This window comes from Pseudorca crassidens, chromosome 7, assembly GCF_039906515.1.
Source record: "Pseudorca crassidens isolate mPseCra1 chromosome 7, mPseCra1.hap1, whole genome shotgun sequence".
In the NCBI taxonomy this organism is placed as follows: domain Eukaryota; kingdom Metazoa; phylum Chordata; class Mammalia; order Artiodactyla; family Delphinidae; genus Pseudorca; species Pseudorca crassidens.
The window spans coordinates 23,495,361-23,511,466 of record NC_090302.1 but is presented as its reverse complement, the minus strand read 5'-3'; the positions used below and the strand labels follow the sequence as shown (position 1 = coordinate 23,511,466).

General features: G+C 45.2%; 1 protein-coding gene across 5 annotated transcripts in view; it reads left to right on the top strand.

Annotated features, from left to right (window-relative positions):
- PALM2AKAP2 (PALM2 and AKAP2 fusion) overlaps positions 1–16,106 on the top strand; it is a 646,508-nt gene that overhangs the window by 423,035 nt on the left and 207,367 nt on the right. For all 5 annotated transcript variants that reach the window (XM_067743691.1, XM_067743692.1, XM_067743693.1 and 2 more), the window contains 3 exons: positions 2,067–2,181; positions 3,353–3,374; positions 9,260–9,361. In XM_067743691.1, coding sequence (XP_067599792.1) covers positions 2,067–2,181; positions 3,353–3,374; positions 9,260–9,361 — 239 coding nt within the window. The remainder of the gene's footprint in view (positions 1–2,066; positions 2,182–3,352; positions 3,375–9,259; positions 9,362–16,106) is intronic.

The following is a 16,106-nucleotide window of genomic DNA, read 5'->3' as shown; positions in this document are numbered from 1 at the left end:
CAGCTTTTTCATTCATTCAACATACTTGTATTGAGCATTTGTGCCCTCACCATGATGAATTTATACTCTAGTAGGGGAAATTAACAACGTGTGTATACTCTAACACAGGGCTTAGAACTATTAAACCTTGGCAATGTTGATTTGCGGGGGGCGCAAATCATTCCTTATTGTGGGGGGTGTCCTGTGCTTTGGAGGATGTTTATCAGTTGCTACCCACTAGATGCCAGTAGCACCAACTCTACTCTCCTTGAGTGATGGATAGCCACAATATCCCCAGACATTGCCAGATATGCCCTGGGGGACAAAAGCACCTTGGTTGAGAACCATTGCACTAACATATAGTAGACTTGATAAGACCTCTGGTCTTATTATTTCCTGGTGGTGAATCTGAAAGCCTCATGGGGTGGATGATATCTGCGTTAAGACTTCAAAAATGGTTAGGGTTTAGAAATGAGTTTCTTGAAGGAGGGAAAATCATGGGGCACAAATGGACAAATAAGGAGTAGCTCTGTCTAAAGCATAAAATGAAGTAGACTTATTGGTAAGAGTGGAGGCTCTATAGGTATTAGGAGGCTAGATGCTGTCATCAGAAGGACTGCCACTTTTACTGTGAGGGAGATAATCAGTATATCTGAAGCTGTGTTCATTTGGAGGGGACACCATGACATATAGTGTTTGTCTTCATAACCCAAAGTAATTGCTGCAAAGTCTTATCCATCCAGAGGTCATTTTTCTGATGTCTAGTAAGGAAACAGAAAAGGCCTCTGAGGGATACAGTGCAAAAATCCCATGGCTGTATCTTGGTGTTCCTTACCCCTCAGAAGATCTCACTAGCCAGTTCCCAACAGCAGATTAGAAGATGGAAGAGGAGCAGGGGGAGGCAGGCATAGACTCTGCAGAAAAGCTTCCAGCCCGACAGAGGGAAGGAGACCAAAAGCAGAACTGAATGAATGAACGAATAAATTCAGAGCAAACGATTTGGAAGCATAATCATCTGGAGTCCTGTAGGCAGGGGAACATCCATCCCTTCATAACCTCCAAAGACATTGGTGCATTCCAGCACCACCCTAGTATACCAGCACACTCAGTGTGTAACAAGGCAGGGCATATGTGAAGTACTGTAGAGCCCATGTGGCTAGAGTTTAGCGCCGGTGAGGAACAGGGTCTAGAGTTACACTTCCTGGCTTGAACCCTAGCCTCAAGGCTCTGCACCAGTAAACTAGTTTCTTAACCAAGCCAAGCCTTCATGATCTCATCTGTAAAATGAGAATTCCCGGCTCATAGGGTCATAGGGTCATTGGGAAGGTTAGACACAATAATCCATATGAATTCTTAGCTCAGCTCTTGGCACAGATTTAGTGCTCAGGAAAAGTTAAATGGTTGTTACTATCATTTCATTACAAGAATAGAGCTGCCAAGACTTCCCCCAAGTCATCACTGTAGCTGCTGTTCTAGAATATTCCCAGAGTCTCCTGGCTGTGCTGAAATTTCCTTTCCAGGAAATAGAGAAGTGGGTTGTAAAAACTGAGGAAAGTTTCAGAAGAGTGGGGGCAGTCATATCAGTCCCTTCCATCTCCTGTCTTCTTGGTAGTAGAGGTTAGGCCACTGAGGAAGGTGACAGCAGGTTCCCAAGGGTACTGGCCATCAGCCATTTCTCGGCAACATATTCCCTTTGAGCAAGACTGGCGCTCCACCCTTGGCCACGCTGACAGAAGAGCAGTTATTCTGAGATTCTCGGGCAGAGAGTGTGTCCTATGCTATGTAAAGCCATCTACCTCCAAGTTAAGAAAGTACACGTGAAGAGAAGGGGAGGCACCAAAGCAAACTGCAAAGTGGCGGCAGTGACCTGGTGGCAGCACCTCTGGGTTGGTTTCCTTTGATCAGTGTCTGCTTAGTGGCAAAGCTGGGAACACAGGATGCTCTGTGAGGTAAAAGCCTTGGCCGGGTACCACAGCATCATGTAAAATGCAGACCGCCAGGAAGTCACCCAGCAAGAAGAAGCTGCTCTCTGGTCCGGGGGTGGCAGGACAGTAGAGTAACCTGTCCTCTGTTTGTGTGTTTTCCAGGCTGGAGCAGGAAATACAAGCACTGGAAAGTGAAGAGTCCCAGATATCTGCCAAAGAGCAAATCATCCTAGAGAAACTAAAGGAGACAGAAAAATCCTTCAAGGACTTTCAGAAGGTGAAGGAAACAAATGTGATTTCTCAGTTATATCCCTGAGGAAGTAAGCGCTCGTAGAATGATGCCAATTGGAGAAAAGGCCGGTTGGTACTGATGAGAAGACTAAGCCACACACTCTGAGGGGCAGATGCGTGAGGACCGGTACCATCTCTGAAGCTGAGAGTGGCCTGTCTTCAGGGGTGGGTCCACCTGGCCCACCAGAAGCACAGAGAAGAGTCATGAAATTAACCCCATCTCCCTACGGTCCAAACCCTTTATATGCCTAATGCCTGAAAAGTCATCTCCCATTAGACCCTAGAATTCTAAAACCAATTCTTATGAAGCAGATTAAACAGACTCCCTGTGGCTTGAAGTCTTTCCTTTATAAAAAGGCCAAAGACAAAACCATATCAAATGGGCATGAACTCCAAAAACAAAGCGTCAGTAAAACATGAAATTTTACCGTACAGGCATGCCTCGGAGGTATTGCAGGTTTGGTTCCAGACCACTGAAATTAATCAAATATTGCAATAAAGTGCATGTCATGAATTTTTTGGTTTCCCAGTGCATATAAAAATTATGTTTATACTATACTGTAGTCTATTAAGTAAGCAATAGCATTATGTGTAAAAAAAAATGTGCATGCCTTAATTAAAAAAATAATGCTGTTGGAACAATGGTGCTGACAGATCTGCTTAACTGGGGGTTGTCAAAAACCTTCAGTTTGTAAAAAATGCAATATTGAGGCCCAGTAAAATGAGGTATGCCTGTCTGTGCAAACAGACGGTACTGTGTAGCAAAGGGAGGATCCATAAAGCCAGCAGGCTGTGAATAACTCAGGACCTTCCCTCCATTTTATAATACGTGTTTCCCCAGGTACCCAACAGTTGATAGGAAAGCAGTCTAATCACATTCATTTTAAGGCGGGATTTTCTGATGTCACTTCTCCAACACAACCCAGGGTATTTGCTGAATAATTGAAATTTATCTCTTGTAGGAGAAATTCGGTGTAAGGTGGGAAGGGTAAACCTTTCCCTTAAATTTTAGGATCCCAAACAAATTTCCCAGAAGGAAAGCAAGCATGAGGTTTGCCCACCACAGTCAAGTTCTGGGGGAGAAAGATGGGTTAAATGAGTGAGGGGTCATCTCCCCACGTGTGTAGTGACGCTCTGCCCTGCTTTTGTTTCCACAGAGCTTCTCCAGTACGGATGGAGGTAAGTGTAAGCGCTCTCTCCCCATCTGTACCTGAATATTTTCATCCATCAGCTTAGTGGGTTTCATTAACACAGGCTCACCAGGAGACGCGATGTGTTGGTTTGTAAGGGCATCAGAAAGAAGGGAAGCGCTGTTTGCGGGTGCTCAGGAGGGCCACGCCCCCCGTCTCCTCTGCCTCTCCTCTTTAAGGACTGCTTCTTGACCAACTCTTTCCAGGCTTACACAGTTGGCCTGGCTCTTCTCCTTCCCATTTCGTCCCCAAGGTTCACTGCTTTGATCTCTCTTGAAATATGTTCCGCCAAGAGCGCCAGCCTCAGGGCCAGTTCCCTGGTAGGGATGAGGCCACTGGTGCTGGTGGTTAGGTCTCCAGGTTACAGTATGCGGCAGGAGCCCATCATCTGATGTTTAGGAAACCTTCCTAAGGCCTCTGGTTTTACTTTGAATCAGAAAACTGCAGTTTCTCCAGCCTTCCAGGGAAACAGGGCTGGGCAGAACCTCCCTCCCTGTGGGGCATGGTTGGCCAGGAGCACGTGAAGGGTGGGAGCAGGGCCCCGGCTTCCTGAACCCCACCCTGCCAGGAGTGGGTCTTCTTCTGCTCTCCCCTACCGTCCCCTCCCCTCCGCTCTCCTTCACTGGGGCCGTGTGATGAACTTGGGATTGTGTGCTTCTCAGCCTTCCCCTTGCTCTTCTGTTAGCTACAAACTCATGAAAACCACTTGATTCCCTCTTTCCCTCTGGCCCTCAGCTAGACCTGTCTTAAAATGCCGGGACTTGTCAGAAGATCAGATACCATCTGCTCACCTGATTCTTATGAGGTCAACCTCTAAATTAGGAAGATGACCAGGAGCCAGAATAAGTGTTGGCATCAGTGTTTTCCCAATGTCTTTTGGAAATATATGGTTAAAGATTTTAAAATGCAGAGATGGATAATGCATTTTTCTGGATTAGCAGAGATCCTTGCAATCACGATAATTCTAACTTCAGCAAAAAAGGAAACAAACAAAAAAACTGGTTTGTCTGGGTTCTCCCCGCCACCCTCCAGCAAGTAAGAGGCAGGGGATCTGGATTTTGGCTCCTTGGGTGATCTTTGGGAAGGTATTAAATTAAATTCATGTGTCCAGCGCATATGCTCAGAGGCAAGTCAGGGTCGAGCAAGCAGGGACTCCAGGAGGAGGACTTTCGATAGTTCTGGAACCTTTTCTAGGGTGTGGCCAAATCAGGACATTTGTTCTGTGCTTTGGGGGTGGAGCACGGACTGAAGAGGTGGCCTTGCCTACTTTGGGGAGTTGAGGGTGGCAGCATGGGAAGGATAGCGGGCTTCCCTCGTGCTAGGGCTGCCCAGAGGCCGTGTACGTTATCAGCAGTAACACAGTATCAGACATCGACCCACAGATACCCACATATCGGAAGAGTCCACATCAACTTTTTTTTTTTTTTTTTTGCGGTATGCGGGCCTCTCACTGCTGTGGCCTCTCCCGTTGCGGAGCACAGGCTCCGGACGCGCAGGCTCAGCGGCCATGGCTCATGGGCCCAGCCGCTCCGTGGCATGTGGGATCCTCCCAGACCGAGGCACGAACCTGCGTCCCCTGCATCGGCAGGCAGCTCCCAACCACTGCACCACCAGGGAAGCCCCACATCAACTTTTTATGCTTTCACTTCTTTTTTTCTCAAACCGGGGCCTTTCCTAGACTTCTCTCTCTAATTAGGGAAAGGATGGAGCCTGCATGTCATGTCCCAGGGAAAGCTGTGTGGGCCATGGAGACGCATGTAGTCTATGACTTGTTAACAAGCATCTATGAAGCCATGTTATAAACTCTCACTGCTCTCTTTTTCGCTGTCACCCTGAACTTCTCTCATTTCCGCCTGTACTATGTACTTCCCACTATTTTCATCTGTTCACCTAAGTAGTTCATAAAGATGGTAAGAAACACGATTGTGACTGAGAAGGGAACCTACAGAGAAAAATCACCTTCATGATTCCATCCTTCATCACTTTTTGACAGGATGGGTGAGCTCAGGCTTAAAAGGATGCAGAAGTCTCAGGGATCCCAAGAAGTGGCCAGGGAAAAGTTTCCATGGCCTTGTCGCCCTGGATGATGATTCCTACCGTGTCTGGTTATAACTAAGTCTGGGGAGACCTTTCCATTACACCACATCTGCTGGCAAAGAAAAGTTTGAAGGAGGGAGCACGTCCTTCCAAGAATGCAGTCAGTGTTTATAGGCCGCTCTGTGATCTGAGGGTAAAAACTCATCATGAAGCACATCCAGTTGAGGGACTTCGGGATGTCTAAATCTTTTCTCTTTGATTTCAAAGTGCCAAGACCCTCTTAGAATCAACCAATTGTTGTTACTAAGACCTAACAAAAAAATGATTGTAGAATAATGATGCTTAGGACAGATACCCAACTTCCAAAACACGATGATTACAGAATCCAGGCCCAGCTGAAATTACATAACTGTACAAGATGCTGCAGATAATCAGCAGAAGCGTCTCCAGTTTAATGAGTTGCCAAGGAGCCAGCAGCTGGCGTGTGCATGTGTAACGACCGCTGTTCAGGTACCCTGTGCATGTCTCCCTGTGCTTTTCAGAGAAAACAAAGGTATTGGACTGCTGGATCACCAATGGTTTTTGACTACATGGTAGCCTTGGCAATCAAGAGCAACGTATTCCAATCTGGAGTAGAATGTCTTGGCAACATACATTCTGATCCCCCCTCACTTCCTCTCCACCCCACACACACACTTGTTATATGGCAGAGTCCTCATCGATTGGGTGGGCTGTTTTTACTGCCCTAGATAGGCACAGTGTTTTGTGTAAGTATAAATTGCATGTGGTATGTACCTAGAGCTACCTCTGTTCTTCACCCACCGAGGAGCTGGTGTGAAACCCTTGGCCAGAACTGGCAAAGGAAAATGTCTGTCCTGGGCCCATCTCATCCTTGCTGTTTGAGACTGATCTTTGTAGATTTCCATCTCATCCCAGTCTGGGGTGGCCTGGGACCTTTCCCACATCAAAACCCTCATACCAGGGACTTCCCTGGCAGTCCAGTGATTAAGACTCTGCAATTCCTTTGCAGGGGGCACGGATTCGGTCCCTGGTTGGGGAACTAAGATCCCGCGTGCCACAGGGTGTGGTCAAAAAAAACCCAAAAAAACCAAAAAACACCTTCATACCAATTGTTGGGACAGCTCAGTGTGTCTTCAGTTGCCCAGAAGTCACGATTTCAGGAGAGTTTTCATCAGTTTTTTTCCTCTAGCTTTAGCTATCTATGTTCTTCATAAAGATTTCAGCAGTGCCAGAACTAACGAGAAGCACTCATGTTACATCTCTGCTCTGTAAGTGACTGTTCTCTGCCTTCTCGGTGGTGGGAAGGAGCATGATAGACCACCCTGACTTTGGCAGGAAGAGGGCAGTTTACTGACTGAGGCCACATGAAGACATCTCCCTGTGGAAGCTTCGGAGGCCCTGTTTCTTATTCCTGGTGTTGGTCTATCAGACACCCTCCCTGCTGCAGAACCTTAGGGTTTACTACTTAATGATATATTGAGGGGCTGCCCTGTCCTTTTCCTCATGCCCCACTCCTCGCCACCCCCTTATCTCTTAGCAGAAGCCATGGCTCCCCAGCCCCACAAGAGCTGCTGTCCTCAGGCCTGTAGCCAGTGACCACTGGGCAAAGGTAACTCCATCACCCACTCACATCTGGCAGGGAGCAGCCTCTCGGGGAGCCTGAAACGTAATCAGTAGGAATCACATGCAGAATTCCCCACCTGTGAGTGGCTTTTATTTCTAGCTGCTAAAACTTTCAGAATGCAAAGATGTCCTGGAGATTCTATATGTAGCATAGGATGTACCAGACACGTGTGACCAGTCCACAGAGTCTTACCTGGTCTTAACGGCTTGAGTCTCCATCTCATTTGAATGCAGGAAGGCAGATTTACCGTGATTGCCATTCCACGGATTTCTGGAAATCCTCAGGGAAGCTCAGAAGTTCTGCACATTTGCTCTGGTCATCTCTTGTCCCCTAAACTGTCTCTAACCCCACATTGCTGCTCCCTCCTTCCCATGGGCCACTGTTAGCAATCTCCCTCTACCCGCTCAAGCCCCACTTACCCCCAGCTGCTGCTACCTCTGGTCCTGCCTTGTGCTACCTTGGGGCCCAGACCCTTCCCACAGCTCCCCAGAGTGAGAGCAGAGGCTGCAACCTAACTTGAGGAATGCTGGCAGGGCAGCTCAACATGGAGAATAATGGGCAACTTTGGACATGTGGCCACACTCAGAGGCTCTGGCTCCAATCCAGGCCCCTTTCAGAGGGTCCCTACAGGCTGCTTCATGGCCATCTCCCAGCCCGCCATCATCTCAAAGGGCTATCTTCCTTCCTTGCAGTGAAGGACCTTCAACCATGTCTGCCCGACCCAGGGCCCAACTCCAGCACACATGAGGCCCCAGGGAGAGACAGTAACCAGAGCCTCACTCCAACCCAGGGCCTGCCTGCCTGCTGACTCCTGACTTCCTGTTCCGTCTCCCTAAAAGGCTGATAGACAAACCCATTCTCTTAGAGAAACTCCACCCCATCCACTCCCACAGAACATGATGGTCCAATGTCAGTATATTCTGGGTTATTCAGACACACGTGAGTCAGCAGTGGTCGAATCAGCATATAACTGAACTAATCCTAATCTGGTGTCTGTTTGCAGTCCTCTCCTGCATGAAATTTAAAAGAGAAAAAAGAAACCTGCCAGAACTAAGGCGGTATCGATGGGGATACACAGGACGGGACAGATGTGGGAAGTGGGTAGAGGCTAGGGACTAACTGGCCACTGGGAGGGGAAGTTAAGGACACCACCCAGGATCCTGGGTGAATTATGGTGCCAGTGAGCTGAGGTACATTGTACAGGAGAAGGAGCAGATGAGCGGAGATGAGAGTTCCATTTTGGACATGTTGAGCGTGAGGTGACTATGGACCATTCAGTGGAAGTATGCGGTAAGCAGATACATGTGATCATTGACGAGTGATTGACATTCCAGGATTTTGGGATGTGGCCATGACACAAGGAAGGAATCACATCACCTAGAGCCCAGCTTTCTAGAATGTTCCTTCGCTTTCCCACTTCTCTCTGAGGGATACACAGATTCTTCTCCTTGTTTCACATCAGTGGTTTCCTCCTCTCCTCTAATACTTTGGCATGCCTGTTGACTTCTGTGTCCTCATCTCCCTAAGTGGGCTTTCAAGGTATTTTCCCAAGCAGAGCTGGTCTCCCTCTGTCGCATGGCCTCATTTCTTGCAACTGAGCTCATGGTGAGTTCACTGGGTGCTGTTATTTGAAATCTCAGGATTTTCTAGCTGAAACACCAGCCAGAAGTACTGAAATTGTGGGATAAATTCTGGAATTTTTTTTAAATGCCTACAAAATTAGTCTTCTGCATGAATCAGGCACATAAAGCTATATTTCCAGTTTAAGGAAAGAGCCCCAAATCTATTTTCCAGTTCTGCTTAAGGCACGTTTCTAGTTTGAGGTCCCACATTTGGCCAATTCCACCAAATTTATAATGGCTCTCACTAGTCCATCTCTTTGTCTCTGTCTTTTTTTTTTTTTCCCCCCCCTGAACTCATTGTACTCTTAGAATCTAGAGCTTTCTGATGAATCTTTTAATACATAGAGCTGTCCTGGGGCTTGAGCTCTCTGGCCAGGATCTCTCCTACCTCAGCTACTCTACTGAATACCAGTCACTGGGCAAATGCTGGTCTTTGTTTACCCTGATCCTCTCTTGCAGTGGCCGCCTCTGTGGTCCATTATGTAGGGCAAACAAGCTGCTGTCTCGGCAGTGAACCCATTGGGCCTCCCAACACTGTGCCTAATTGTATTCCCTGTTCTCTGCTACCAGATGCAGTAAATTACATTTCCTCCCAGCTCCCCGACCTGCCAATCCTCTGTTCACGAACAGCACAACCGTCACCTGGGCAGGACGGAACCAGCAGGGCAGCTGGTAAGTCCTGGGGAGCTATTTGGTTTTGATGCCAGGACTGACCATGGGGCTTGCGTTTCTCCGAGCTTTAATAATGAGGGCTGCCCAGATATCCTTACATAGGGGGGACCCTGTCCTCAGCACAGCTTCAGATGGAGAGTGGCCACACAGGGCAGGCACTGGGCCCTGCTGGGTGTCTGAGGACCAAAGGGGAGGGAGTATTGAGAAAATGAGAAAGCATTTTTCTTCCCACTTCAGAGGAGTCTGTCTTGTGTTTGTGGTCTTTATAGCTGTCCTCATTCTTAAAGTTCATTTGCACTCTGCCTCCAGGGAATTTTATTTTCCATATTGGAATAGTACAAGATCAAATGAGCTATGCCGGGAAGCTGGAGGGAAAGTATTTTCAAAGCGTATGAGTATGTTGCTGGAATCCTTTGGGAATCGAGCTGTGTGTATATTGTGAACATATATATTCTCAAAGTCTTCCCATTTCTGGAGTTATTTAACTACTATGGTATGTTTGGGAAATAAAAGGAGGAACTTAAAGAATATATGTTTCTTGCTAATGTTTCTCACAATTGTGGATTTTAGAAAATAATACACTTGTGAGTGTAAAGCGTATAGAGAGCTCTGCTTTCCTCTGTTCAATGCGAACGTGCCTCGGAAATCAGAACTGGACAGCCGTGAACAATAAATCTCTATACTGATCTTTTTGCTCTTCACAGAATTGCACTGAGGGCCGGGGTTGAATGGAAAAATGAACTGCCAAGGTTGTACAGTTCGTGACAATGTAGGTGAACTTGAATCTGAACATCAGATTATGCTTTACATAATCTAGGTAAATTTATGTTTAAGTCACCTAAGGACACCTTTTATAAGACAAAATAATCGTGGACCGTTGAGTCAGAGGAAATCCTTTATACAGGCCAACCTGAATATTTTATGAAGCAAATAGTCCCTCCTTATTTTAATATAAAAGTAAAATAAAAGGGCAAGCAAGTATTGACATAATTGTCACGCGCACTGGCTAAATTTCAGTATCTACCGAGTGTCTCTGTAAACATCCTAGCATCATGTTACTTTTACATACAGACTCACGGGGTTCTAGAGTTGGGGGGTGGGGGGGGCGGGGAGGACTGTAAATTGTGTCTGGTCAAACCCAGGCCAGGCCAACAGATCCCCGGATAGTTAAAGGATAAGCCAGACTTGCAGCCTACAGTCATGCTACAAAGGAACCATTGGCAGTGACTTAAGCTGTGGATTCTTTTAAATGCTCCAGAATGCACTTCTGAGACCAGCTGGGGATAATAACTCTTCAAAAGTCACATACCTCCCTGCTTGTTATTAGTGTTGGTAGTTCCCAATAGCTGTGCGTAAACAGCTTTGCAGCCCCTTTCCACATGTTTCTGCACCCCACAGGACATGCAGTATGACCCAACTAATGGATCGGCTCATGGAGGTGGGGTAGGGGCAGTGTGTGGGGACTGATTTTTAAGAGATATGAAAAGGATTGGTAGACAAGCAATAGAAAGTTCAAGAGTGTTCTGTTGCTGGGATTGTAGTGCTGTGTGCCTAAGAATACACATACTATTACAAGCTAGCATCCTTCGTCTTCAGAGATACTGTAAAAACATAAAGATCCAAGTAGCAAAGGCATTTTTTAAGAAGTATTATGTGCTCAAAATCTTCTAAAAAATAAGCTTACGTGTACTTTTGTTTATTAGTTAAGAACTAATTTGCATAAATGTATCTCCTGTGGAAATACACAGACGCAGAGTCTTGAAAGGAATTGCCTTTGATGTGGTTAACTGCTTTGCCCAGGCTGTTTTTGAAGTAGAACATCCAGATTAATTGTCAGTTATGGCTAACAGTGACTACTCAGAGCGTGAATGGCATGCAAATCAATGGCGCTCACCATTAATGGAATTCTTTCTCCTAGATATAATCCATCTTGCTTTAGGAACGTCCTTTTGGAAATGTGTGCAATCTTAGGGCCATTTTAATAAATGTCACCGGTCATTACTCAGTATTATGACAAATATCCGATTGTTTGGAGTTTGGGAGGTTTTAGATTCTGTATAAATGGGAATTTATTTAGAATCATTGCTTTGCAGATTCAGGAAGCATCTATTCTAATCCCTCATTCAAACATGGAATCCGGGGGATAGAAGCCCTGCAAAGAGGCCCTCAAAAACCACAGTCACCCGCCATGAGACTGGGTCTCCCTCCAGGTGGCCCATCCTGTCTATAATTGGTTCTGACAGTTGGGAAGTGCTTCCTCTGGTGGAACTCTCGTTAGTCTGCTGCCTTCATCTTCTACCCATTGGTCCTTATCCTGCCCTCTGGAGCCCCTCAGAACAAACCTAAGTTCTGATTTCCCTGTAAGTAGTTGAAAATGGCAGTCAGGTCCTGTCTTTCCCAGGTCCTCACTTTCCATCTCCTTAACACCCACAGCCGCGGTTTCTTCAGCTGGTCCTGAGATGATAAGGTTGCTTTGACACCCTCTGCCATGCGTGTCCCCCTCTGAACGCTCCCCGCTTTGTCTCTGAAGTACGAGGCTCAGAGCTGCCGAGCGTGTGCACTCTGGGCTGAGCCTGTCACCCCACAGAGCGGGGCTTGATGCCACAGACCATGTAACTCACTTGGTTGCCATCATAGCCTTCCAGCTTCAGGTCTAAGGTAAAGCCTCAGAGGTATGCGACATGCGCCACCACTGGGCCTCCTTTCCTTTGTCCAGTGGACTCATCACTCCAGAACCATTTCAGTGGCGACGAGCGGTCTGTTCCCCACAACTGCACACATACCGCTTCACCTTATCACGTGCAGAAGAACCCACAAAATCCTCTATTTCTAATCTCAAGAGGCAAAAGTAAGGATGAGCTATGCATCTGTCGGCCTTGGGAGATTTCATATGACTATTAAATTTCTCCTTGTTAAAGTGTCCCTCGGGAGTGTCGGGGGCCTGAGGTCACTGAGGAGCCTCCGGAAGGTGGGGAGGGCTTGAGGTGAGGGGACTTGGCAGTCAGGTCCCTGGTGTTCTCTCCCATTTCAAGCACAGCAGCTCCCCGGCGCTTGTGTTTCCATATTGTATTTCTGCATTAGATTTCATTTGAATAAAGGGTTTAACAGTTCTGAAAGGAGAAAACTGTCTTCTCTGTTGTCCGGGTTTTTACAGCTTGTGATTGTGGCTCCGAAGACACTAACTTTTCCTCTCAGTTAATTATCGTCTCAGATCTGAAAAGCACACTTGCATTATTTATCATCATTTCCCTGATAAAGACGTTGAACAGTTGGAACCAAAGTCAGAGGCCTGCAGCTCGCCGTTAGGGATCTCCTGGCCCTTGGGAATCCTCACGCGGCACCTATGGGGCATGGCCCTTCAACCAGTGACAAGTTCTGGCAATCGTCCTGATATTCAAGGCACGTGTTTCTGCCTTGACAGCTTAAGGACATAGGGACTTTCTGATGATCCAGAAATGCTGTATCTCTGGCATTTGCCTAATCTGCCTAGAGACCTTGAAGAAAAAAGAAAATGAGATTCATGTGCCTAGCTTCTGCTCTTTGAAAATTAACTCTAGAATTCAGCCAGCCCTGATGTCAAGCTGTTTCTATGTAGTTTATGGAATTCCTTCCTTCTCATGTTTGAAAATCAGAACTTTGAGTCACTGCCTCCAGCGCCTTTCCTGGTATATAAAATCCTTGAGACAAATTCATTGATACGGGAACTGGGGCCCAGGGCCGAAAGCACTGACAGCATTTGTATCCCTGAGTGCTTTATCATTTTCCAGTCTTCTCTACTCATCTGGGTTTCAATGACCTCTTAGCAATTTCTTTCTGGCACTTTTCAGGCTGAAAACTGCCCTTCTTGACCAAAAAGACTGAAGCAAAATAGATATGAGAATCGGCTTTGGCCTTTGTTGTCCTTCAGCATCGTGCCCTTGCTGACTTATTTTTGTTGAAACCACAGTGTCTTGGGAAAACAGTAGATTCGAAGAAATGTTTGATTACTGGTCTTTGAAGTTAGAGATTGCCCTCTGGGATGAGAGGGAGGGTCCACTCTGAATGAATGTCCTCATTTTCATTGTTATTGACAACACAATGCCAATTTTATATCTCCAACCTCAAGAAAAGGAGTGAACATACATGTATATGTACAATCATATACTCAAAGGGGTAAGACTGTACATGTGTATGTTCATTCAATAAGCCAAGCATATGTATTGTTTCTCTTCCACATTCCATGTGTAATGCCAGCTACTTGACGATCATTATATTGGGGTGATCTCACCGCTGGGTGGTGGTCCTGGTCTGGCTGTCAATCACCCTCGTCTAGTACTTGACACGTCACTGACTCACAAGCCACACAGGCTGTTCATGGCACCATGGAATATCAAAGCTGGATACCATATATATATATATATATATATATATATATTTATACACACACACACATATATGTGTGTATATGTATATATATGTATTTGTATAACTGAATCACTTTGCTGTTCACCCGAAACTAACACAACATTGTAAATCAACTATACTTCAATTAAAAAAAAAAATACCCTTCATTGTACAAATGGGAAAAATGAGGCCCCAAATTGGGATGTGACTTGAATAGGAATTCAGAGTTACTATCTTTCTCCCTCCCCCGACACCTCCCATCTTACTGACTGATGACAGTGGGGCGTGTCTTTTTATACTTTACACGTGGACCCTCAGCCTTATTCTTCTGCCCACTGGTCACAGTGAGTCAAAGGAAGTGACTGTCCTTACAGAGTGCAGAGTCCTGTCTTGTGTGCACTTGTCTCGATCCTGAAATGGAATCATGCCAGTTGGTGCCCCCCTCTCCTTACTTGTGTCAGGTGCGATAATTAAATATATCATTTTATAAAGACGTACTTCCAAATTTCAGTCATCCCATCATTGCGATGTCCATTGGACTGTCTTCTTTCTTTTTTCTCTGTCTCCTGGTCCTTCCTCAAATACTTTTCTTTTTGTTCATGGGGCTCTTTCAAAATCTCTTTCAAGGGCTCCCCAGAAAGTTTCCTCCCCTGAGCAGTACCACCCTCCTCATTTTTTTTCAGTAAGATGAGCTTAGATAACAAGCCCTTAACGATCCTCATCACTGTGTACCTGTGGCATGGGGAGCCTTGAGCAAAGAAAAGGGCAGATTCCAGAGTGTTCTTTGTGGTTAGAGATGAGGGCATGATGTAAGGGAGAGGAGAGGTCTTTGGTATACGCTACTTGGCAGGAGTAAAAAGCAGAAGCGTTTTAAAAATTGTGTGCATGCCTCGTAAACAAAATGTTGAATTTAAAATGTAAGTCTTATTTTCCTACTGGTTCATATCCACCCTCGTTCACATTTGGGATATTATTGGCTGAGAACTGGAGCAAAATAGAAATACTTATTCATAAACAACACATTTAAGATAAATGTTCACACTTCCTGTGTGGTTTTCTGAATGTCTAATAACATTCTCATATATGTATCCATAAAGTCTAAGTATTGTCTTAAGAGAGTAGAAGTTTAAAGTTATCAGCCCTAAAAATGGCAGTTATGTGAGGGGGTGAATGGGTTAACTAACCTTATTTTGGTAATCATTTTGCAGTATATATGTATGTCGAATCATCACATTGTACATCTTAAACTTACATATGTTATATGTCAACAATATCTCAATAAATCTGGAAACAAACAAACAAACAAAAATATTGCCTTTGTGTGAACCAGAGCTTCTCGAAGTGTTTGCCTGGCTCCCCCTTACTAGAGAAGAGAGTGAAGGCAGACAAGGTATGTGAGACCAAACCTGAAGAAACCTGCTAAAAATATGTGGTTCCTTTGAAGCCCAACATCTTATCTGGGGAAAAAAAATACATATGGATGTTGTCTTTTATGGCATAACATATCTAGGTTTCTTTTATTATAAAAATGTCTTCAAGTGTTCTGCTCTCAGATTCTAGAAATACTGAAAGAACAGTGTATAACATATAAATATAACTATTAATCTGTAACCCTAATGAATCCATGCCACTTGTGGTTCAGTTCCAGAGCCATGTCACACTTAACAAAATACAGCTTAAAATCACAGACAAAAAAAAGAAAACCCACTAAAAAGAAACTCTGCTCTTTACCTATATTTCCTGAAGGATATTAAAAGGGATCCAATTCACATCTCCACCCAGAAGCACTTATGTTCCCTTTACTTCCATCCACATATAATTCTCCAAAGCGTCATCCACGGCCACAGAATGTTCCTTCCCTGTCTTTCTCCCACACAGCTTTCACTATCTCTTCCATCCAACTCCTTCTTTCTCAACTCTTTATTGTATGGATCTACTTAACCGTGCTAGCAAAGACCTTCTCGTCATCCCTCCTTTCAATCCAGTCTCTGATTCTAGGAACAGGCAAGGACCAGATGAGGTTGGGGATTATAATGGCAGAAAAGGGAAAATTGGACCAAAAATGACAGCATTCTCATTGGTGGGCAGAGTGAGAGAGGGACAGCCCTAAAGATTCCCATGTTCATAATTTGTATCCTATCAGATATGGACATAAAAATAGAAATATTTTATTCCATACTCTGTATTGATTGCAGCTCAATATATCATTTGGTTCATATATTACTGGATGTTTGCGGTGTTGTATCTATAACTGACAATCATCATTACCTTTCTTATTTATAAATATGTCCCATGAGTGTGTTAATAGTGATAGGACATAAGATTTTAACCCCAAATTGTGCTTTTTAATATAAATGTAATA